General features: G+C 40.3%; 1 protein-coding gene across 1 annotated transcript; it reads right to left on the reverse strand.

Moving 5' to 3' along the window:
* Positions 1 to 9,783: 9,783 nt before the first annotated feature.
* On the reverse strand, positions 9,784 to 14,290 carry LOC145459770 (uncharacterized). The gene is made up of 7 exons (XM_080338319.1): positions 14,280 to 14,290; positions 13,889 to 14,107; positions 13,312 to 13,431; positions 12,619 to 12,719; positions 12,433 to 12,546; positions 10,604 to 10,850; positions 9,784 to 10,470 (listed from the first exon to the last, which is right to left on the reverse strand). The coding sequence occupies exons 1-7, from the start codon at positions 14,288 to 14,290 to the stop codon at positions 10,353 to 10,355; spliced, it is 930 nt and encodes a 309-aa protein (XP_080194445.1). The 3' UTR covers positions 9,784 to 10,352.
* Between the last annotated feature and the right edge of the window lie 2,517 nt (positions 14,291 to 16,807).

The following is a 16,807-nucleotide window of genomic DNA, read 5'->3' on the forward strand; positions in this document are numbered from 1 at the left end:
TGGTAACAGTGCAATTTGAAAATAAACAGTTACAAACACGAATTAGAACACACTAGTGGGAAATTGGTAAGTTATACAGAAAATCTTTTTGTCAATATGAAATAGGCTTGGTCAATTGTATAATGGTTTATTCTAACACTTTTAAATGAAACGAGGATCTGCCTTGCGCAATGACAGTAAACATTTCGTCATTATAGTTTTGAGCGCAAGAAGGGTTCTCACTTAAATGTTGACCGATCGAAGAAGCGTATGCTTGATAACCGTCATAAGAGTCAGTTTTTGCAGCTAATTTGCATTGGCGTGGGAAGTCCGTGTGGTCATTTGCGCAAGTTTTTGACCGAATCAATTTGGGGATGTGTTGCATTATCCGTTCAAACGATCTTTGTAACGTACGTCCTACATACCTACTATCACAGTGCCACTTAAATTCGTAGACGACGCTACTTGCATTAAAGGCAGGAAGTACCTTTCGAAAGTTTGGCAGAAGTGGTTTGGTTCTATACGCCACACGCGCATTTACACTATAATACCAACGTTGAACCGCCGATTTGATTAACTTTTTAAAACGATTGCACACGTTACCTGGCCAAGGTAGGTGTAAAAATGTCTGGCATTTTTCTGTTCCATAACTGGGAAATTGATCCGAGATTTAACACCCTTGCGATGGAACATTTCAATATGCTCAGGACAGCCATTCTTGAGAGAATAGAATGGATATCATCCAATTCACGTGGTGCACTTAGTACACAATGTACATGCCTATAAAATCCTGATTACTTTCGCAGCGGTGGTGAAGGTTTTAAAAGGAGACAGCCATAACACGTCCATTTTTTGCGAAAATAGCGTTTTCGTAAATTAATGAGGTGTTCTTCTGCAAAACAATTGCTCGATTCATTACTTCCAAATGGGCTAACCACCCATTTAAAGTTGTGAACCGCAAATCCTGAGAAGTCATATTGCATTGCAAGTTGAAGTCAAGACAGAGCAGTAATTTTCTGTTTATGAGTCGAATCAAAGACTTTCTCCGACCTTAGATTAAGAAACACATTGCTCCGACACATAGAGCATCACAATTATGACATAACCATTGTCCAACTCGTCGTCAATGCCACGATGTGCGCCCTTGTAAAGGTCACACGTGCTTCTTTATCAGTTAGGAAGGAGTCAAGCAGATGCGCCGTATTCCCTGCTTGCGCGTTGTCGGTTAATCCCCTGAACTACACGGACGATGCAGAACAGGTAACAATCCACCCCTACTCGCGACTCCATGGAAAGTACCGTGTGCGAGTTACTTGCGACCCGACATCTGTCAGCGTGCTGGTATCAGTCATTATCGTTCTATCAGTTGTCATAATCGCCAGCAGTTTGGTAATCATCATCGTCACACTGCGAGTAAAGAACCTCCGGAAACCGCACGGATACTTCAAAATCTCCCTTGCATTGGCAGGTGCGTTACTTAAGATTTATAACCAGGGGTCGGCAACACTAGGGTTACCATATTTTGGAAATCTGAAAAGAGGACACTTTTTCGTAATTATCAGACTTGCAAAACCGGGGAAGAATTCTAAAAAACGGTAAATTTTTCCCACTTTCTGGTCGGTTGACCCAAAAAAGGTTAACTTTGTCAACTCCACATTGTAAGGTAGTTGACTAAAAAAAGGTCACCTTTCCCACTCTGCGCCCAAAATACCGTGTTTTACTCCACATTGTAAGGTAGTTGACTGAAAAATAAAGGTCAACTTTCCGCCCAGCTCACGAAATACCCACCAGTCGCATTTTGCTATAAATATGACCTAAACTCTCCAAAACAGAGGACAAAATCTCAAACAAGAGGACAAAAGGGCGTCCTCCGAGGACACTTTCAAAAAAGTAAAAAAGAGTGCAAATCCTCTCAAAAGAGGACGTATGGTAACTCTAGGCAACACCTGACACGGTATGAAAGAACGGCAACGTAATACAGCATGAAAAAGTTTGGATACTTTAGTCTAGGAGTGTGCATGCACTATTTTATGAACCGGTATTTTGGCGCTGGGCATGTTCATGTTCACGCTAGCAGACAAGACCAAGACATAACGTTTCGGGATGGTGCGACCAGCGTGTACTCAAAGGTGGTGTGAACACTCGGAAAATCATGTGACTGTCATGCCCAGATCCCTTTGGTTACTTTGTTATTGTCGATCCGTCTGCAGCAGTAATTAAAGGCATGGTCGCTATTGGTCTTTGTTGATTTTGACTGTGTTCCATATCGAGTAGGTTGACAGGATTTTGTATGGTATAGTTTGATGCTGTAATCTAGCAATCTAGCACTGTACCAAGTTTCTAGGCTGCGACTCAATGATTAGCGTAGTAATATTCGCTGTCAAAGTCGAGTATCTGGTAGATAAGCGCGCGCCGACATATTGCCGACTTTGATAACGGAATTACCATGCTAATCAATGAGTGACAATCCCGAAACTTACTGCGAAGTTAGATAACACAACCAAGATATACCATACCGAATTTCGTCATCCATCTCGGTATGGAACACTTTCAAAATTCACATATACCAATATCAAAGTTTGCGAAAATTCCTTTATGCGGTAGGCTCAATGCCAAATCAGCGCAAGCAGACCCTGGATACTCGAATTTGATAACGTACTTAACTTACTACTGTAATTATTGGAGTCACAGCCTTGAAACTTGGTACAGTGTTAGATTGCCTCATCAAGGTATATAATAAGAAATTTTGTTATCCATCGCGACTTTGCCTTCAATTACTGCTGCAGACGGATCGACAATAACAAAGTCACAAAAAGCATCTGGGCGTGACAGTAACGTGATTTTCCGAGTGTTCACTGTTCTCAGTCTTCACACCACCTTTGATTACACGCTGGTGCGACTATGCGACTCCGTGCGGTGTGTGCGCCTCCAATATGATTGATGGCGATTAATAATCCCGATATAAAATAATCGTCGCATGTTCGCCAAAACGTTCGACATGGATATGTCCATTGTCCAGTGTCCACTTTCCAGACGCCGAAACAACTAGCGCTGAATAGTCTAGCGCCCACAGCTTGAGCCGCACGTGTCAAATGAGACCCGCCGAGGAAAATAAGTAATAATAATTGTAATAAATGATTTGGAATAATAATATTAATTTAGAATAAATGCTATAACTTGGAATCGTGTTCGCCCCACGAAAAAAGATAACACTGGGCAACACATATTTTGAGGCAGGCAAAGTAAGAGTGGTTTTGGGGGTTCTGAAGGGCACTGATTCCGAATATGACCTTAGTTTTTTCAAATTAGCTCTTGTTGTGGAGATATCCCATGGGGCTATTTTGACCAAAATCTCTCATTTTCGCGGTAATGACTAGATATAAAATCGGCTCAGTCGTACTATAAAGTTTAGAAAATCAATCTACTAGTTATTTTTACACAGAGAAGATTCTTTTAAATCAAAATACAGCAACAGCACTATATTTAGGGGTAATAGATTTATCATAGTTACAGATTTTCACGGATATCATGTACATAAATAAAATCCAGTCATGTACATAAGTATTTACCTAGATTCTCAAATAACGTAGCATTAATTCAATCAGTTTTACGTCAACCACCCATTCTAAATTTGAAATAATCAGTTGGAATATGATATTATCGATATATTTCAAATCAAAATTGTTTTTTGTAAGATTTTCGCCTGTAAGCTGTTTGGTGCAGTTTCTTGAAAGGTTACGGCAATGGTCTGACATAATATGTTCAATTTTTCATCTCATCTTCCCTGATATCATCATCATTGGTTTATTAGCAATTTTATCAGTTCAATACACCACAAAAATGCGATACAATGAAAAGACAGGAAGATGTCGAAGCGACTAGGAGTTGTCTATGGAATCAGACACCCACCTTGGCCTAGGCCTTTTGTTGTTCTGATGTCTTGGTAGAGCCTCTTCCCTTGCTTATCAACAAGATGATCAGGAAATATATCAAGATTTCTGAACAGGAAGTGAACTTTTATGCTCATGTTTGTGCTCAAGTGTTTGATATGCAGATACGAATTTTCGGACCAACTGTTTGTGGTTTGGTGCTTTGCGATCATCTAAAAAGTTTTATTTACTACATCTTAGGAGAAATTACATGCAGTGAACTCCTTCCTAATGTGACATTGGAATCTTTCATTGGTATTCGAATATACCAGATACCAGATTTAAGCTTCTCTTTCATAGGGTTACTAGGTATACCCACTTTGTTGACTCAGCGGAAAATTATCCATTTACCAGGGAAAAGAATGGAGACGCATATGAGTATTGCAGTTAAGCCTTCCAAGGACAAATTTTATAGTTTTATCCTCCTCTTTATTCATAGTAGAATGACCAATCGATACAGGAGAATATGTATTTCCGTTGTGCAAAAGTACAATTTTTAGGCTTGACAAACTGCTTTTTTGACAAACAAATATTTCGCATCGTGTCATGTTAATATTTATAGAATGACTGAGAATGACATGAGAGTTCTTCAGAGTAAATTAGTTATTTATGCGCAGTATAAAATTAGAAAAAACACGATTTTCTTCCTACCAAGTGAAATATTTAAGGGTAAATTCAGTATTTTTTTTTTCAGGGGTATGAATATCTTCTGACAAAGAGCCAATCTGACAAAACTAATGTGATATTCGTAATCAGCAACCTTAAAAACCCAGAAACGGCTCTCAGAGGTTCTGCCTAAAAAAAAGTCAATTTGTTGACCAGTGTAATCTTTTAGTTTCGTCTGGTACGTGTCAGCGATTCCAATGTATCTGAAGCAACGACTACCTTGCATGATACAGGGGTAGCAGATTTTCATCACCGGGCCAGCAGGTATTAGCGGCTGGTGGGACTCCTTGCTTGAAACGCTAAATATGAAATTAAAAATGTTTAGCTCGCGAGTTGGTAATAATTCCGCATTTGTTGACATTCTGGCACGCCGCATACGAAAGGTTTCCGACCCCTAATTTATACCATCATGACCGAGTTTTAACCCTCCTCGCCACCTAATCCGCGTCAGCGGTGTCTTACAAAAGCCTGGAGGTGGGCCGTGCTATAAGTCGGCAGTTACGGAAAATATCAAGAATATAGGCCTGGTGTAAATGACCACAGCAGTCGACAAACAACATGAATACCCAAAAACAAACAAACCGAGTTTTAACAAAGTCACAAGGTCCCGAGTCACAAGTGAATTCTACTTTTATAATTTTGACTCAAGTCAAGTCGAGTCCAAGTCAGGGTTCAACGGTTCGAGTCCGAGTCCTAGTCATTGCGTTCACTGTTCATTTTCGAGTTCAATCCTGTTTAACTCACTTTTTTATACAACTCTGTTTGGGCGATATCGAATACCTCGCATTCATGATTTATGCAGACCTTGTTAATGGCACGTTTGTGTTGCCAAACGTTGCATCAAACCTCACTCACGAGATCTACTACGACGACAGAGACCTCATGCAACTCGATACATCCCGAATAGGGGAGCCGGATCGCTTGGAAGCGTCGTTTTTCGGTGTCTGCGCCATTCTGTCACAGGTCGTTACGGTGTACAGGTAGGTCGCTGATTTTTCTCGCAAATCCTACCTATGGCGAATTGAATAATCCGGCTAAACACTGTTTGCAGCGTGCTTCTCTTGAGTTTGGACAGCTATTTATCGGTGCGGTGGCCGATGAAATACCGTGTCGGAGACTTGATGACGCCCAGAAGAGCGACAATCCTTGTGATATTTGTTTGGTTGTTCGCAGTGACTGTGTCGTCTCTATCATTGGCAGCACCTCAGTACGTTACATATGCACTCTACTATGCCACCTTCTCTTATCTTCCAATAGTGGCATATCGGTCGCAGGTATGTAAATAAATAGGAAATTTACCTACATGCATCATATGCCAGCGTATCGGATAGCAATTGATTTCATGATGTATCTTGTTTGTGCGATAGTCTACCTCACAGGTCTCCAACACACCGCATGCGGCCCGCTAGAGCATTTTGTGCGGAATTTTAAGTATTCAACAATATGTTCAATTGCCATAGATCTTTTTTAGATACAAGAACTTAAAGGTCACGCTAAAACTACTATAACAATCATTGAACTCTCAACAAACGTCACTATCACATCACTTTTAATAGCTACCCGCATGCGGTAGAAGATCAGCTATTACGTATCATTTCTAGTTAATGATGATAAAACGTGACCCGTTGATGATTCGTGACTGGAAATTGTGATTTGGTTTGGTGCGACCTGGTCGTAAAATTACTCGATTTCGGATTGACTAGGTGATTAAATAAAAATGACTCGAGTTGAGTCGGGTCAAACGCTGAAATCGGAGAAGGACTTGCGACTCGGAATGGTGACTTGGTAATCCTACGGACGCAACAATCTTTGAAACTGTCATGGGGAATAGTAATATATCAAAAGGTCGTAGCTTGCGTTGCGTAGGGTATGCAGCTATCTACTCAGGTCAGTATGGCAACCATTGGTATTCTGTGACCCCCGTAACGTATAGTTGGTTACATGCTGTATGTTATTTGTTCTCTTCATCCATGTTATTATGGGTGGCGAGTAAGGTTGTAGTACGCTCTACAGCTGTAACACCAACGAATCCTTCGCCGATTGGACATTTCTATTCCAGGGGTTCTGAGGGTGTACGAGATGCATTGTAAAATTTGTAGGCCTATATGCTGTGGAATATTTTCTTGGCCAATTCATTCAACTGGAATATAATCTTTGCGCTACGCGCGATTTTGTGAATGGCCTTTCTTATTTTAATATAGGTACCATCGGAAATTGTGTTGAAAATGGACAGGGGCTGTACGAAAAATCTTATTGGAAGCACAAGGGGTAGGATCGCTAAAGAAGGTTCAGAAAGCAATGCTATTACTATAGCTCGATAATGATTATATTATTTTATTAGTTATCACGACTATATGAAACCAGGATTAGGCTACACCGCTCAAATGCTCTGATATCAGATCATCCTTCGGTACATTCTAAAATATTCTACGTAACGCTGTTGCTCGTCAAAGGTCCACTAGTTGCAATATTTTTACGATGTCATGATGCATCCTCTCACATGCTGTCTATAACTCAATAATTAAAAAAATTCTGCACGGCACAAAAACAATTTTATTCAAATATTTGAAAATGTGATTTTTTACCGTGTCAAGCTTTAATAGTAAAATAGTAAATTACATTTCCACGATGGTTTTGGAATGCCTGTCTGCAAGGTACCGTCCAATAAGTCCATTGAATATCCCTATTATTGATGCTTCGGCCCGCGGCGTCATCAAAACTAGGAAATTGGCCCGTGAGTACAGTTGAGTTTGAGACCTCTGGTCTACCTCTACTTCGCAATACTATTGCTACGTTTCGAGAGCTATAGTTATTGTAATCTAGCCAGCTACGATGTGCGACCTATACTTTTCGTTTAAACTCCAATGCAGTGGTTCTCAAACTTATTTAGACACGCCCTTCCTGATTATAGTAAAAACTTTCGCGCCAACCTTATCTTCATATCAAAAGAAATAATAAAAATTACGACCAAATAGTTTGCGACCGCAACATATAGTTTGATGGCATATAAGGTTATGAATGTCAAGAGACGTCTCGATTAATTAGGATTTTACGCGGAACAACAATCATGATCTGGAGGAAGATCGCGCGAAGCGCGAAAATATGTTCAGTCGAATATTTTGCCAGAAATGCCGCACGCCATTCGAACTTGGCACTTCTTTACGTTACAAGCAGTTTATCTCAACGGGTGACACGTGTTCGACAAGAGTACAGTTCAATTGTGTACTTGAGAACGCTTCCTAAGAGTAGCATTCTACAAAATGTGTCCTTATGTTGCGTATACACATATGGACTACCTAGGAGGCGCTGTGAGCCACTTCGATTTAAATCCTTGTTTGTATCCAAAAATCTGTGTATTTCTACGCACTCTGCGAAGATGCTTGACAGACAGACCATAAAAGTGTGAACTAGCAGCTACGCGAATTCACCAGTTACTCTTAATACAGGGTCGTCTTCTGGTCTACACTTATATCTTCTGCTACATATTTTTCGTTTGGGGACTACCCTTCGTTACTACATGGACCTTGACGATACTGACTGCTTTTTATAGTCGGGGGATGCTTCGATCCATGAACGCTGCGCGTAAAAGAGCATCCAACTTAACAAAAACAAGCGGACGCGCGGAAAGAGATATGATGCGCACCGTCACGGCAGTTTTGATCCTACTTACAGCGACTGTGATGCCCATGATGCTTGCGATGGTAAATCTACTCACAGCTATTGAAAATGTTTTATGCATGGATGAGAATCCGGGGAATTTTATGTTTTTTGGATATTATATACTAGCCTGCGGAAGCTTCGTCAACGTGATAGTATACAATGCTTGCCACCAGGAATTTAGAAGGTCAAGTTTCGATTTTCTATGCGACGTGATCACTCTTATATGCGGCGGCTGTTGCCGGAAGTACGGTGATAGGGAGCTGGTGAAATCAAATCGGCACAGGCGCCAGAATGCAAGAACCAGAGCTGCAACTAGAACTGTTATCGACAACAGAAGAAAGAGGCATAGCAACCATATCAGTACTGTTATGAGTCATGCAGTCCGTCATAACACAATGCAAACTTAGATTAAAGGTTCCGTCTCCACAAGCTCCAGTGTGTACGTACATGTACTCACCGCATGTCATGCACATGAATCGTCATCTATATCCTACGCGGATCACTCGGCGACAGAGAGAACATTCTCGAACGACTCAGCCTTTCGATCTACCCGCGACAAATACCCGAGTTAAAACAGCACTATATCCCTGCAAACATACCGCAAGCTAGCTCGGAACCCGCCTTCCATTTTATCAGGTGTATTTTTGCCTTCTCGGGATCCGGCACCGATTGCGGAGTCGCGGGAAAATACTCCCGTCTGAAATATATATAGGCTGTGCTTCCGTATAACCGTTCAATTTTGTTGTGAGCTAAGTTGTAAAAATCACTTGCTATTTCTTCAATATTTGTTGTTCGATGCTGTATTTATTAAGGCAAATTGTTACCGTGATTAAACAAATATTAATATGCATTTGTTTGCGTTCCAGGCAGCTGTGTGGCCTCCGCTTCGAGCAGGTAGATAAATCACTCTTTTCCGCGCTAACGATACTACAAGTCAGTCATATATCGTTACCCGTCGCAGCTTAGATGATGACAATGTCAAGAAGTTAGAGACAAATACCACGGGAAAATGCGCTATCCAATTCCCATGTGAGACACGGAACTAATAGGCTACAACACGATGATTGCCAGAAGCGATTCATATTTGAAAACGGCAAACATGTTTCAAGCAGTTTTTAAATTCACGCCAATTTCATGAAGAAGTTTATGTGCGGAAGGTCGCTATGGTATTGTTAAGACAGTGGTTCTACACAGGTGTTCCACGGAACGCATTATGGTTGCGCGTGCCAGTCTCAGAGGCTCCCCGGAGCCCGGAGATCAAGACACACACTTAACTCACACATATCATTCGTGAATATACTTCTGTCTTGGCCGTCATTGGGTACAGGTATAATTAGGCCCAATCTGGAGTCGGTTTGACTGTTATGGTATGGTACGTCTTGTGCAGTGACGTACGTGGGATGACCGTCTTGAAACAGGTTGGTAATATCTTACCGATATTGTATATCTGCTCAGTAGAAGAGGTTCAGACATTTGGTTCATCCGCTTGGCAGATATGCCAATGGTGGGAAGCCAGAACTGAGCTAGGGAAGCCAGAACTGATGTCTAGGCATAATTACCATATTTTCGGTAACCAAAATGAGCACAATTCCCACTAAATTTGAGTCTAATGATGCTTTATATTTCTTAATCAAAATTGCAGGCAAAAACAGACACAAAAACGACAAACCAAATTTATTGTTTGAGATTAAGCACGCGAGTACTGTGCGGTTCCCTTAACTTTTGTCAATCGCACCAATGAGCTGAATCTGAAAATAAAATTTTATTTGTTGTCTTTCCTACTTTTGCCTGCAACTACCAGGAAAATGTATAACACCATCAAACTCAAACGTAACAAATTCTACTTCCGCTTTACTTGCTGGTAAAAATGTCCGTTTTTGGGTGCTGAAAATATGTTAATAGGCCTGGTTGAAAGTCATTCCAAGATCTATGTATGATCTGTACAGCACAGAGCAAAATAAACCTCTTTCCATAGATCATATAGTTACAACATCTCCCGTGTCGCAAATGTTAGGAATGACTGAACGAAATTTACGCCATCATCATACTGCCGAAGTTACGCAATCAAAATTAACTGTCTGGCAGCGCTACAATCGATATCCGACTTGCTGGCCAGAGCTAGCTTTTTTCTTTTCGTTGCGCCGCTTTGAATTGGACGATATTCCGATCATCATTACCAACCGCGTACAGTTTACTTTCGTAGGAACAGATACCGGTGACAGCGGAGTGAAAGGTTCTGAACAAATTAATTGAAAACGGTTATCTGGGCTGCTGCAGGGCAATCATTTCTGCGGACAGGAATGATCACCCGCAATGGCGTTGCAATCGATATTGCTCTATACGGGCAAATGTGATTAACACATGCATACCTAGCGGCAGTTTGCAGAGCGTTTGATGCAATGCATGGGTAGCGAAAGATCTTCACACTGCCAGACACGTCTCCAACCGCACAAACGCCGTTAGGTACCGGCATAGAGTGGAATTGTTTCTCCTCAAAGTATTGGGTCTCCTCATTTACTCGACTAGAATCTCCGTGGTCCCTTTGCGAAGTCTGCTTGATATTTGCGGTTGCGAAACAAGACATATCTTCAATCTCGCTGTAGTGATGCCATACACCTAAAATATACAAGAGGGCCAGTAAGTATATGGAATCTTAATTCATTTTAGTAATTCTAAAGTCTATAAACCATGCAATCTATGGATGCCTGGTACCGCAAGGCAGCATTTGAGCAACGTTTGAGGTATGTCACTTAGTACATAAACGGAATGAAATCTTCGTATCACAGATTACCATAGCTACCGTCAACTTCTACTCATACCGATTCACATTTCTGAACTAAGAACGTTGTAACATCATTCATATAAATATTTGTTTGCCTCACTTCACGACTAGGTGGTAACTATATACTATATATTAGTATGAGGCGATCAGATAAATCACGTAAGAGCGCATTCAGCAGATATATACGACTTCCTGGTCGATCTTAAGAGACTTCGAAGTCCCAGAGATACCAGCATCCATTCACCTATGTAGTTTGGAGGTTGCTTTTTGTTCGGACTTATACCAATAAGAGATGGGGTTTACCTGGCGCTCGGACGCTAACACGCGCCACATGTTCGCTTATTATTAGGGTGATTTTTTTAAACGTCAAAATAAGTCAAACTTTTGTCACAATTGTAGTGTTGGGTTAAAATTTGTCAAAATTGTTTGAAAAGTCAAAAAATTTTTGACCTCTGCATTTCGTTAGTATCGCAGATTTTGCACTTTCGGTGGACTTATCATTTGATATTTTACAGATTGTGGCCTACTTTATAGGCCTGTCGTTGTAGATGGCCCAGTGTCTGCTCATTGTGACTCATAAACGGTCAAATGAAACAAATACGTTGACATGGTGTGATGGTCAACGTACCGCGATATTCTAACTGAAGCAAGACTGCTTGGGCGATGCATGATTTTTATATCAAGAAGCCCACGATGAAAAAATGTGATGTAGACATCATTTTCAGAATGAATCAACCCGGCTTGTCACCAGCAGTGTACGCACAACTCCAGTGTTGCAAGCCAACAACTGCTGCTGTTGAACGTTCTGTCTCCATTCTTGCCAAACTACTTAGTAAGGACAGACACTTTCTACCCGAGAATGTAGTAAAGTATCTTTCGTTTCCAAATTTTAATTATATCTACCATAGTACGTGATGTAACTACTGGGATTCTTTATAGGGCCAGATTTTGTTAAAATACTAGTGTTTTACTGTAAAAATTTGTAAATTCTTAAGTCATAGACGTTTTTTCAGGCCAAACTACTTCGTAAGGACAGACAGTTCCAACCAGAAATGAAGATAAGTAGTTAAATTTTATTATTATGTGCGAAAACACCTAATTTGCATACGTGAGGTCAGAATTTGGTCAAAATTAAGTTTTTTAAAAACAAAAAAAAGTCAAAATTTTGATTTTTTCAGGTCACAATCTTCCGTTTTTAGGTAAAAAAAATCGCCCTACTTATTAATATACGCGAGAAAGTGCGCTACTCAATTTGCAAACATTGATAGAAGAGTTACAGACTGAACTTGATTCCGCGAATACCGGTAGAAATAACTCATCGAGGGCTGAGAATATATCCAGTTTTGTCGTGAATCTCACTGAGTGCATGGCTCAACACCTGCGATTTCTGTAGCATATGTAGCTATGAAATCGTACCTTTTACCGAAAATTCCAATGGACTAGAATCATTGTGCCAAGTCATGTTACGCAAGGTCGAGATATCGTCTACCCGTTCAGAGTTTTCTGTTGACCACACACGTAATTCCGGTTCTGTATCCCGAATGCAAAGAATGATATAATTTAATTTTGGCATTTGATAATACCAGAATAGTTGTGCAGTACCGGGGGATAGCACGCTGCAGCGGATGAGGTCAGAGCCGTGAACTCGCATTGCGGACCAATCGATTGACATGATACTGTCAACATTTACATCGCTTGCGTATCTGAAATGGACAGTTGAAGTTTCATAGAAATTCGCACGATGAAAATACACGAACTTGTCGGACAACACAACATTTCTCGTCATCAATGTTCCTTAAAGTGTGATTTTCGACCTCCTATACCAGTGGTTCTCAATCCACGAAATCATTTAAGGTGGTACGCAGTAAATGCATTTCTTTTTAAGTAAAACTATAGCTTTCACAAATCGTTAACGTATTTTCTAATGTAAGAAATGCCTTCATCGAATGAATAGATAAATACGTCATGCATCATGCGACTCAGTTTCAGCATGCCTAGATCAGCTGGTGGAGAAGAAACAATTGCAACCATCGCATTACTTTTGCCTTGTTGGTTTTTCAATAGTAATAATTAATCAGAGGTGGATTAGCTCGTGGGTCGCATTTGTTTCGAAATTTCCTGGCTGACTTATTTGCTGCACCCATGTTAATAATCCTATATACATTTGGATAAGAGTTGAATTTTTTATTCATTTGTTGGTGAGAAAAGGTTGATAACCACTGTTCTACATCGTTAGATACACATATTTATTTCGAATAATACTTGTTTATCGTGTACCGCATTAGTATACGTCACCTGTCCAGTTCTTGTGTATTTTTATCCCTAATGACATTCACAATAACTTCACTGCCCAGCGAGCTTTTTTCCACTTTTCGAGAAGCGAACGACTTCGATTGGCTGGGTGCTGGAGCCTTCCTTTACGTGATCAGTTTCCGATACCATCTACAAAGACGCGTGGCATTTATTATTCGTTCATTTTCAATCAACAGCGAATAGTAATCACTTCGAAATTTTCGGCGCCGATTTCAATCAACAGACTGACACCGTTGCAACACCCGACGGCAATTAATCCTTGCGTTGAAGAGCAATCCATACTCGCGACGTCGCCGGGATTCGGTAATTTATATCGTGCATGTACGCTGTGATATAGAACACAATCAAATTCAAGATTGAATACCATATTCATGTTGAAATAAACTGGAGTATTCTAGGCTGACACTCGCCAGGTGTAATCGTCAGCAGCTAGGAAATCTCTTTCCAATCTTCTGCCCCAGGCGAGTGTCAGCCAAAATAATGAGACCCGACTTTACGCCTCAATCGATTCAGAATCGAATCACCCAGGCACTTGATTTTTCCAAGCCCTGCATCTCACCGATGCGTTGCAGAATCATATCCGAAAATCCACCCGTCGCCGGTCAGGGTCCATACGCATGCCGCTCCGTCACTGTCGAACGATTGCTGCGTTTTGGAAGTTTTCAGCGATGCACCGCTCGGGAAAGGTTGAACTTGAAACACGGATTTACAGACGTGATTTTCTTTCTCGAATGTTAAAGGCGGCGGGGCTCGGATCTTGGCAGATTCGGCTCTTTCCCTGTCAGATAATAATGCAATTCAGGATGAGCGATACGAATCATTATTTCTAAATCTCTCCAAACCATTTTTTATGTACCGAAAGTAGGAATCGACAGCTCGAATCAAATCATGTCCGCTGAATATCGAATCGGATGATTGAAAACGAATTGATATGAGTATTCACATCGCACGTGGCTGGCATTATGTATAGCGGTTGGTCTTGACTGACAGACCCCAAATAATCATGAATAACTAACGAGAATCGATCGATATACGCTTGAAGCGATGGTGAATGTAATATCAATATGTGCGTACTGCATTCAAGAAACATATTTTAAGTAACATGATGGGGTTGAAGTCGTCATCGTTTGTTGTCATGAACATATAGAAGTGACGTCATAAATCTCTGATCGATTACAAGTCGAAGCAACGATTTCAAAGTAATTAAAATTAGTTGAAGTATTCTAGGAAAAGTTTTAAAGTATAAGTTCATACCCACTTGGGGAAAAAGTGAAAATATAAGCGAAACGTATTTAAGTAGGCAATGATTCAGAAAAGTAGAAGTACTTCGTAATACCGACCACCTGTTGTAAAAGTATTTCATTACAGCCGTTAAAAAAACAATACAAAATAGTGATTCGATTCGAGTTTAAATATTTGCATATGAATCGAATCATTTTTGATTCGATTTTGTCCATCCGTAATTTGGATACACAGCAGTGATGAGCGGATAGTGCTTTTCGAGACTCCGAATTCCTCCGACAACTTTAGTGTCTGAGGAAAACTCCCTCCGACTCCGAAGAGCTCGATCCCAGACTCCGATATACTCCGATGGATCTCGTCAAGTATCCGAAGCAGTGGCAAGCATGGTACATGGTACACATGGTACATGTCATAATATGGTTGGCCTCATAGTATTAATTGTTTACTCTCCAGTCCCCAATTGCAGTGCAGATGGCTGATTTTTATGCACTTGGCAATCATTTTTGCATGTTATCCGTCATATTAGAACTTTACAAGGTGTCAACTGTCTGTGTTTTGGTTTGTAATCATAATCAATAGTGTATTCTGGTCAGATCTATTCAAAGATATCGGAGACAAAAGTTGCAATACTCCGAAATTCTCCGAAAAAGTATTTGTAGTAAACTCCGACTCCGCTCCGACTGTCACAAAATCGGCAAAACTCCGCTCCGAATCCACACCGACTCCGCTCCGATGCTCATCACTGATACACAGTATACAGACCAGACTTGGACAGCTAGATAATTCTAGTCACGCCACTAGACTAACTATAGAGCGAAATGCGGGTAATGTAATTCCAATTTAATTTTTGAAAGGTTTCTTTGCTCTAACTATAATTCTGGTATAATTTCAGGATTTCCTGAAAATGTTACGGAGAACTGTATGGTGTGAAATGAGCCATACATTTATACATACATTTAGGGTTGTTCAAAAATAACTTTTTTTTACGGATTCCAGCCATTCACTGATTAAATTATCAGGTTACCCTAGATAAACGCTGCACACCAAATCTGGTTCAATTCTAACAGAGCCAATTAAAATTTTTAATTTATAAAGAAAAAAAAATTCAAATTTTTCTGTTAACCCCATGAAACTGTTGAGTTGTCTTCAAAAACGATGCAAAATAAATTTGACTCAATTCCAACTAGTAGAATCGGAGTTATTTGAGTTTTTTGTTGATAATTCTCGGATTATCCACCAATTAGGGATAATCCGAGAATTATCAATGAAAATCTCAAATACCTCCGCTGACCGCTTCTACTAGTTGGAATTGAGTCAAATTTATTTTGCATCGTTTTTGAAGACAACTCGACAATTTCATTGGGTTAACAGAGAGTTTGAAAAAAAAAAGAATTTAAAGATTTTTCCTAATAAATTAATAATTCTAATTGGCTCTGCGGCGGCTTATACTTGTTAGAATTGAACCAAATTTGGTGTGCAGCGTTTTTCTAGGGTATCCTGATAATTTAATCAGTGAATGGCTGGAATCCGGAAAAAAGTTATTTTTGAACAGCCCTAATATACATTTGAGATTTCCAAGTTTCCGCGGATTCGGTAATTCTAATTTTAATATAATTGGGAACAGGGTTGTAACCAAGTCACAAGGCTCCGAGTCACAAGTCAATCTCACTTTTATATTTTTGACTCGAGTCAAGTCGAGTCATTTTCAATTCCCACCGAGTCAAGTCCGAGTCCAAGTCAGCGAACAGAGGATCGAGTCCGAGTCATGGTATTATGACTCGAGTCCGAGTCCAAGTCATTGTGTTGACTGCTCAGTTTCCAGTTAAAGTCTTCCTAACCCCCCTTTTCTAACTCTGTTTGGTGATATTGAATGGTGTGCATTTATAATATATCAATTTTCCTCACTTTTAGCAGTTTCTGGTCGCATTTTCAAGCACAAGTACCAACAAACGAAATCCCAATAGTGTGTTGGCTTCGAAATTACCATGAAATGTCGGTCTTCGCCGTCTGAATCTCGAGTCAATGACTTGCTTCGAGTCATGCGCAATGACTCGAGTCCAAGTCGAGTCAATACACAGATTGACTCAAGTCGAGTCGAGTCATTTCCGTATTTTGAGAAAATGACTCGAGTCGAGTCAAGTCATCCGAAAATCGTGACTCGAGTCTGACTCGAGTCGAGTCATGACTCGAGTCATTACAACCCTGATTGGGAAAAATATGCAGCTATAATTCTAAC

The sequence above is a fragment of the Botryllus schlosseri genome, unplaced genomic scaffold (genome assembly GCF_051294905.1).
Source record: "Botryllus schlosseri isolate E-star unplaced genomic scaffold, Bs_hap1 Bs17a, whole genome shotgun sequence".
Taxonomy (NCBI): domain Eukaryota; kingdom Metazoa; phylum Chordata; class Ascidiacea; order Stolidobranchia; family Styelidae; genus Botryllus; species Botryllus schlosseri.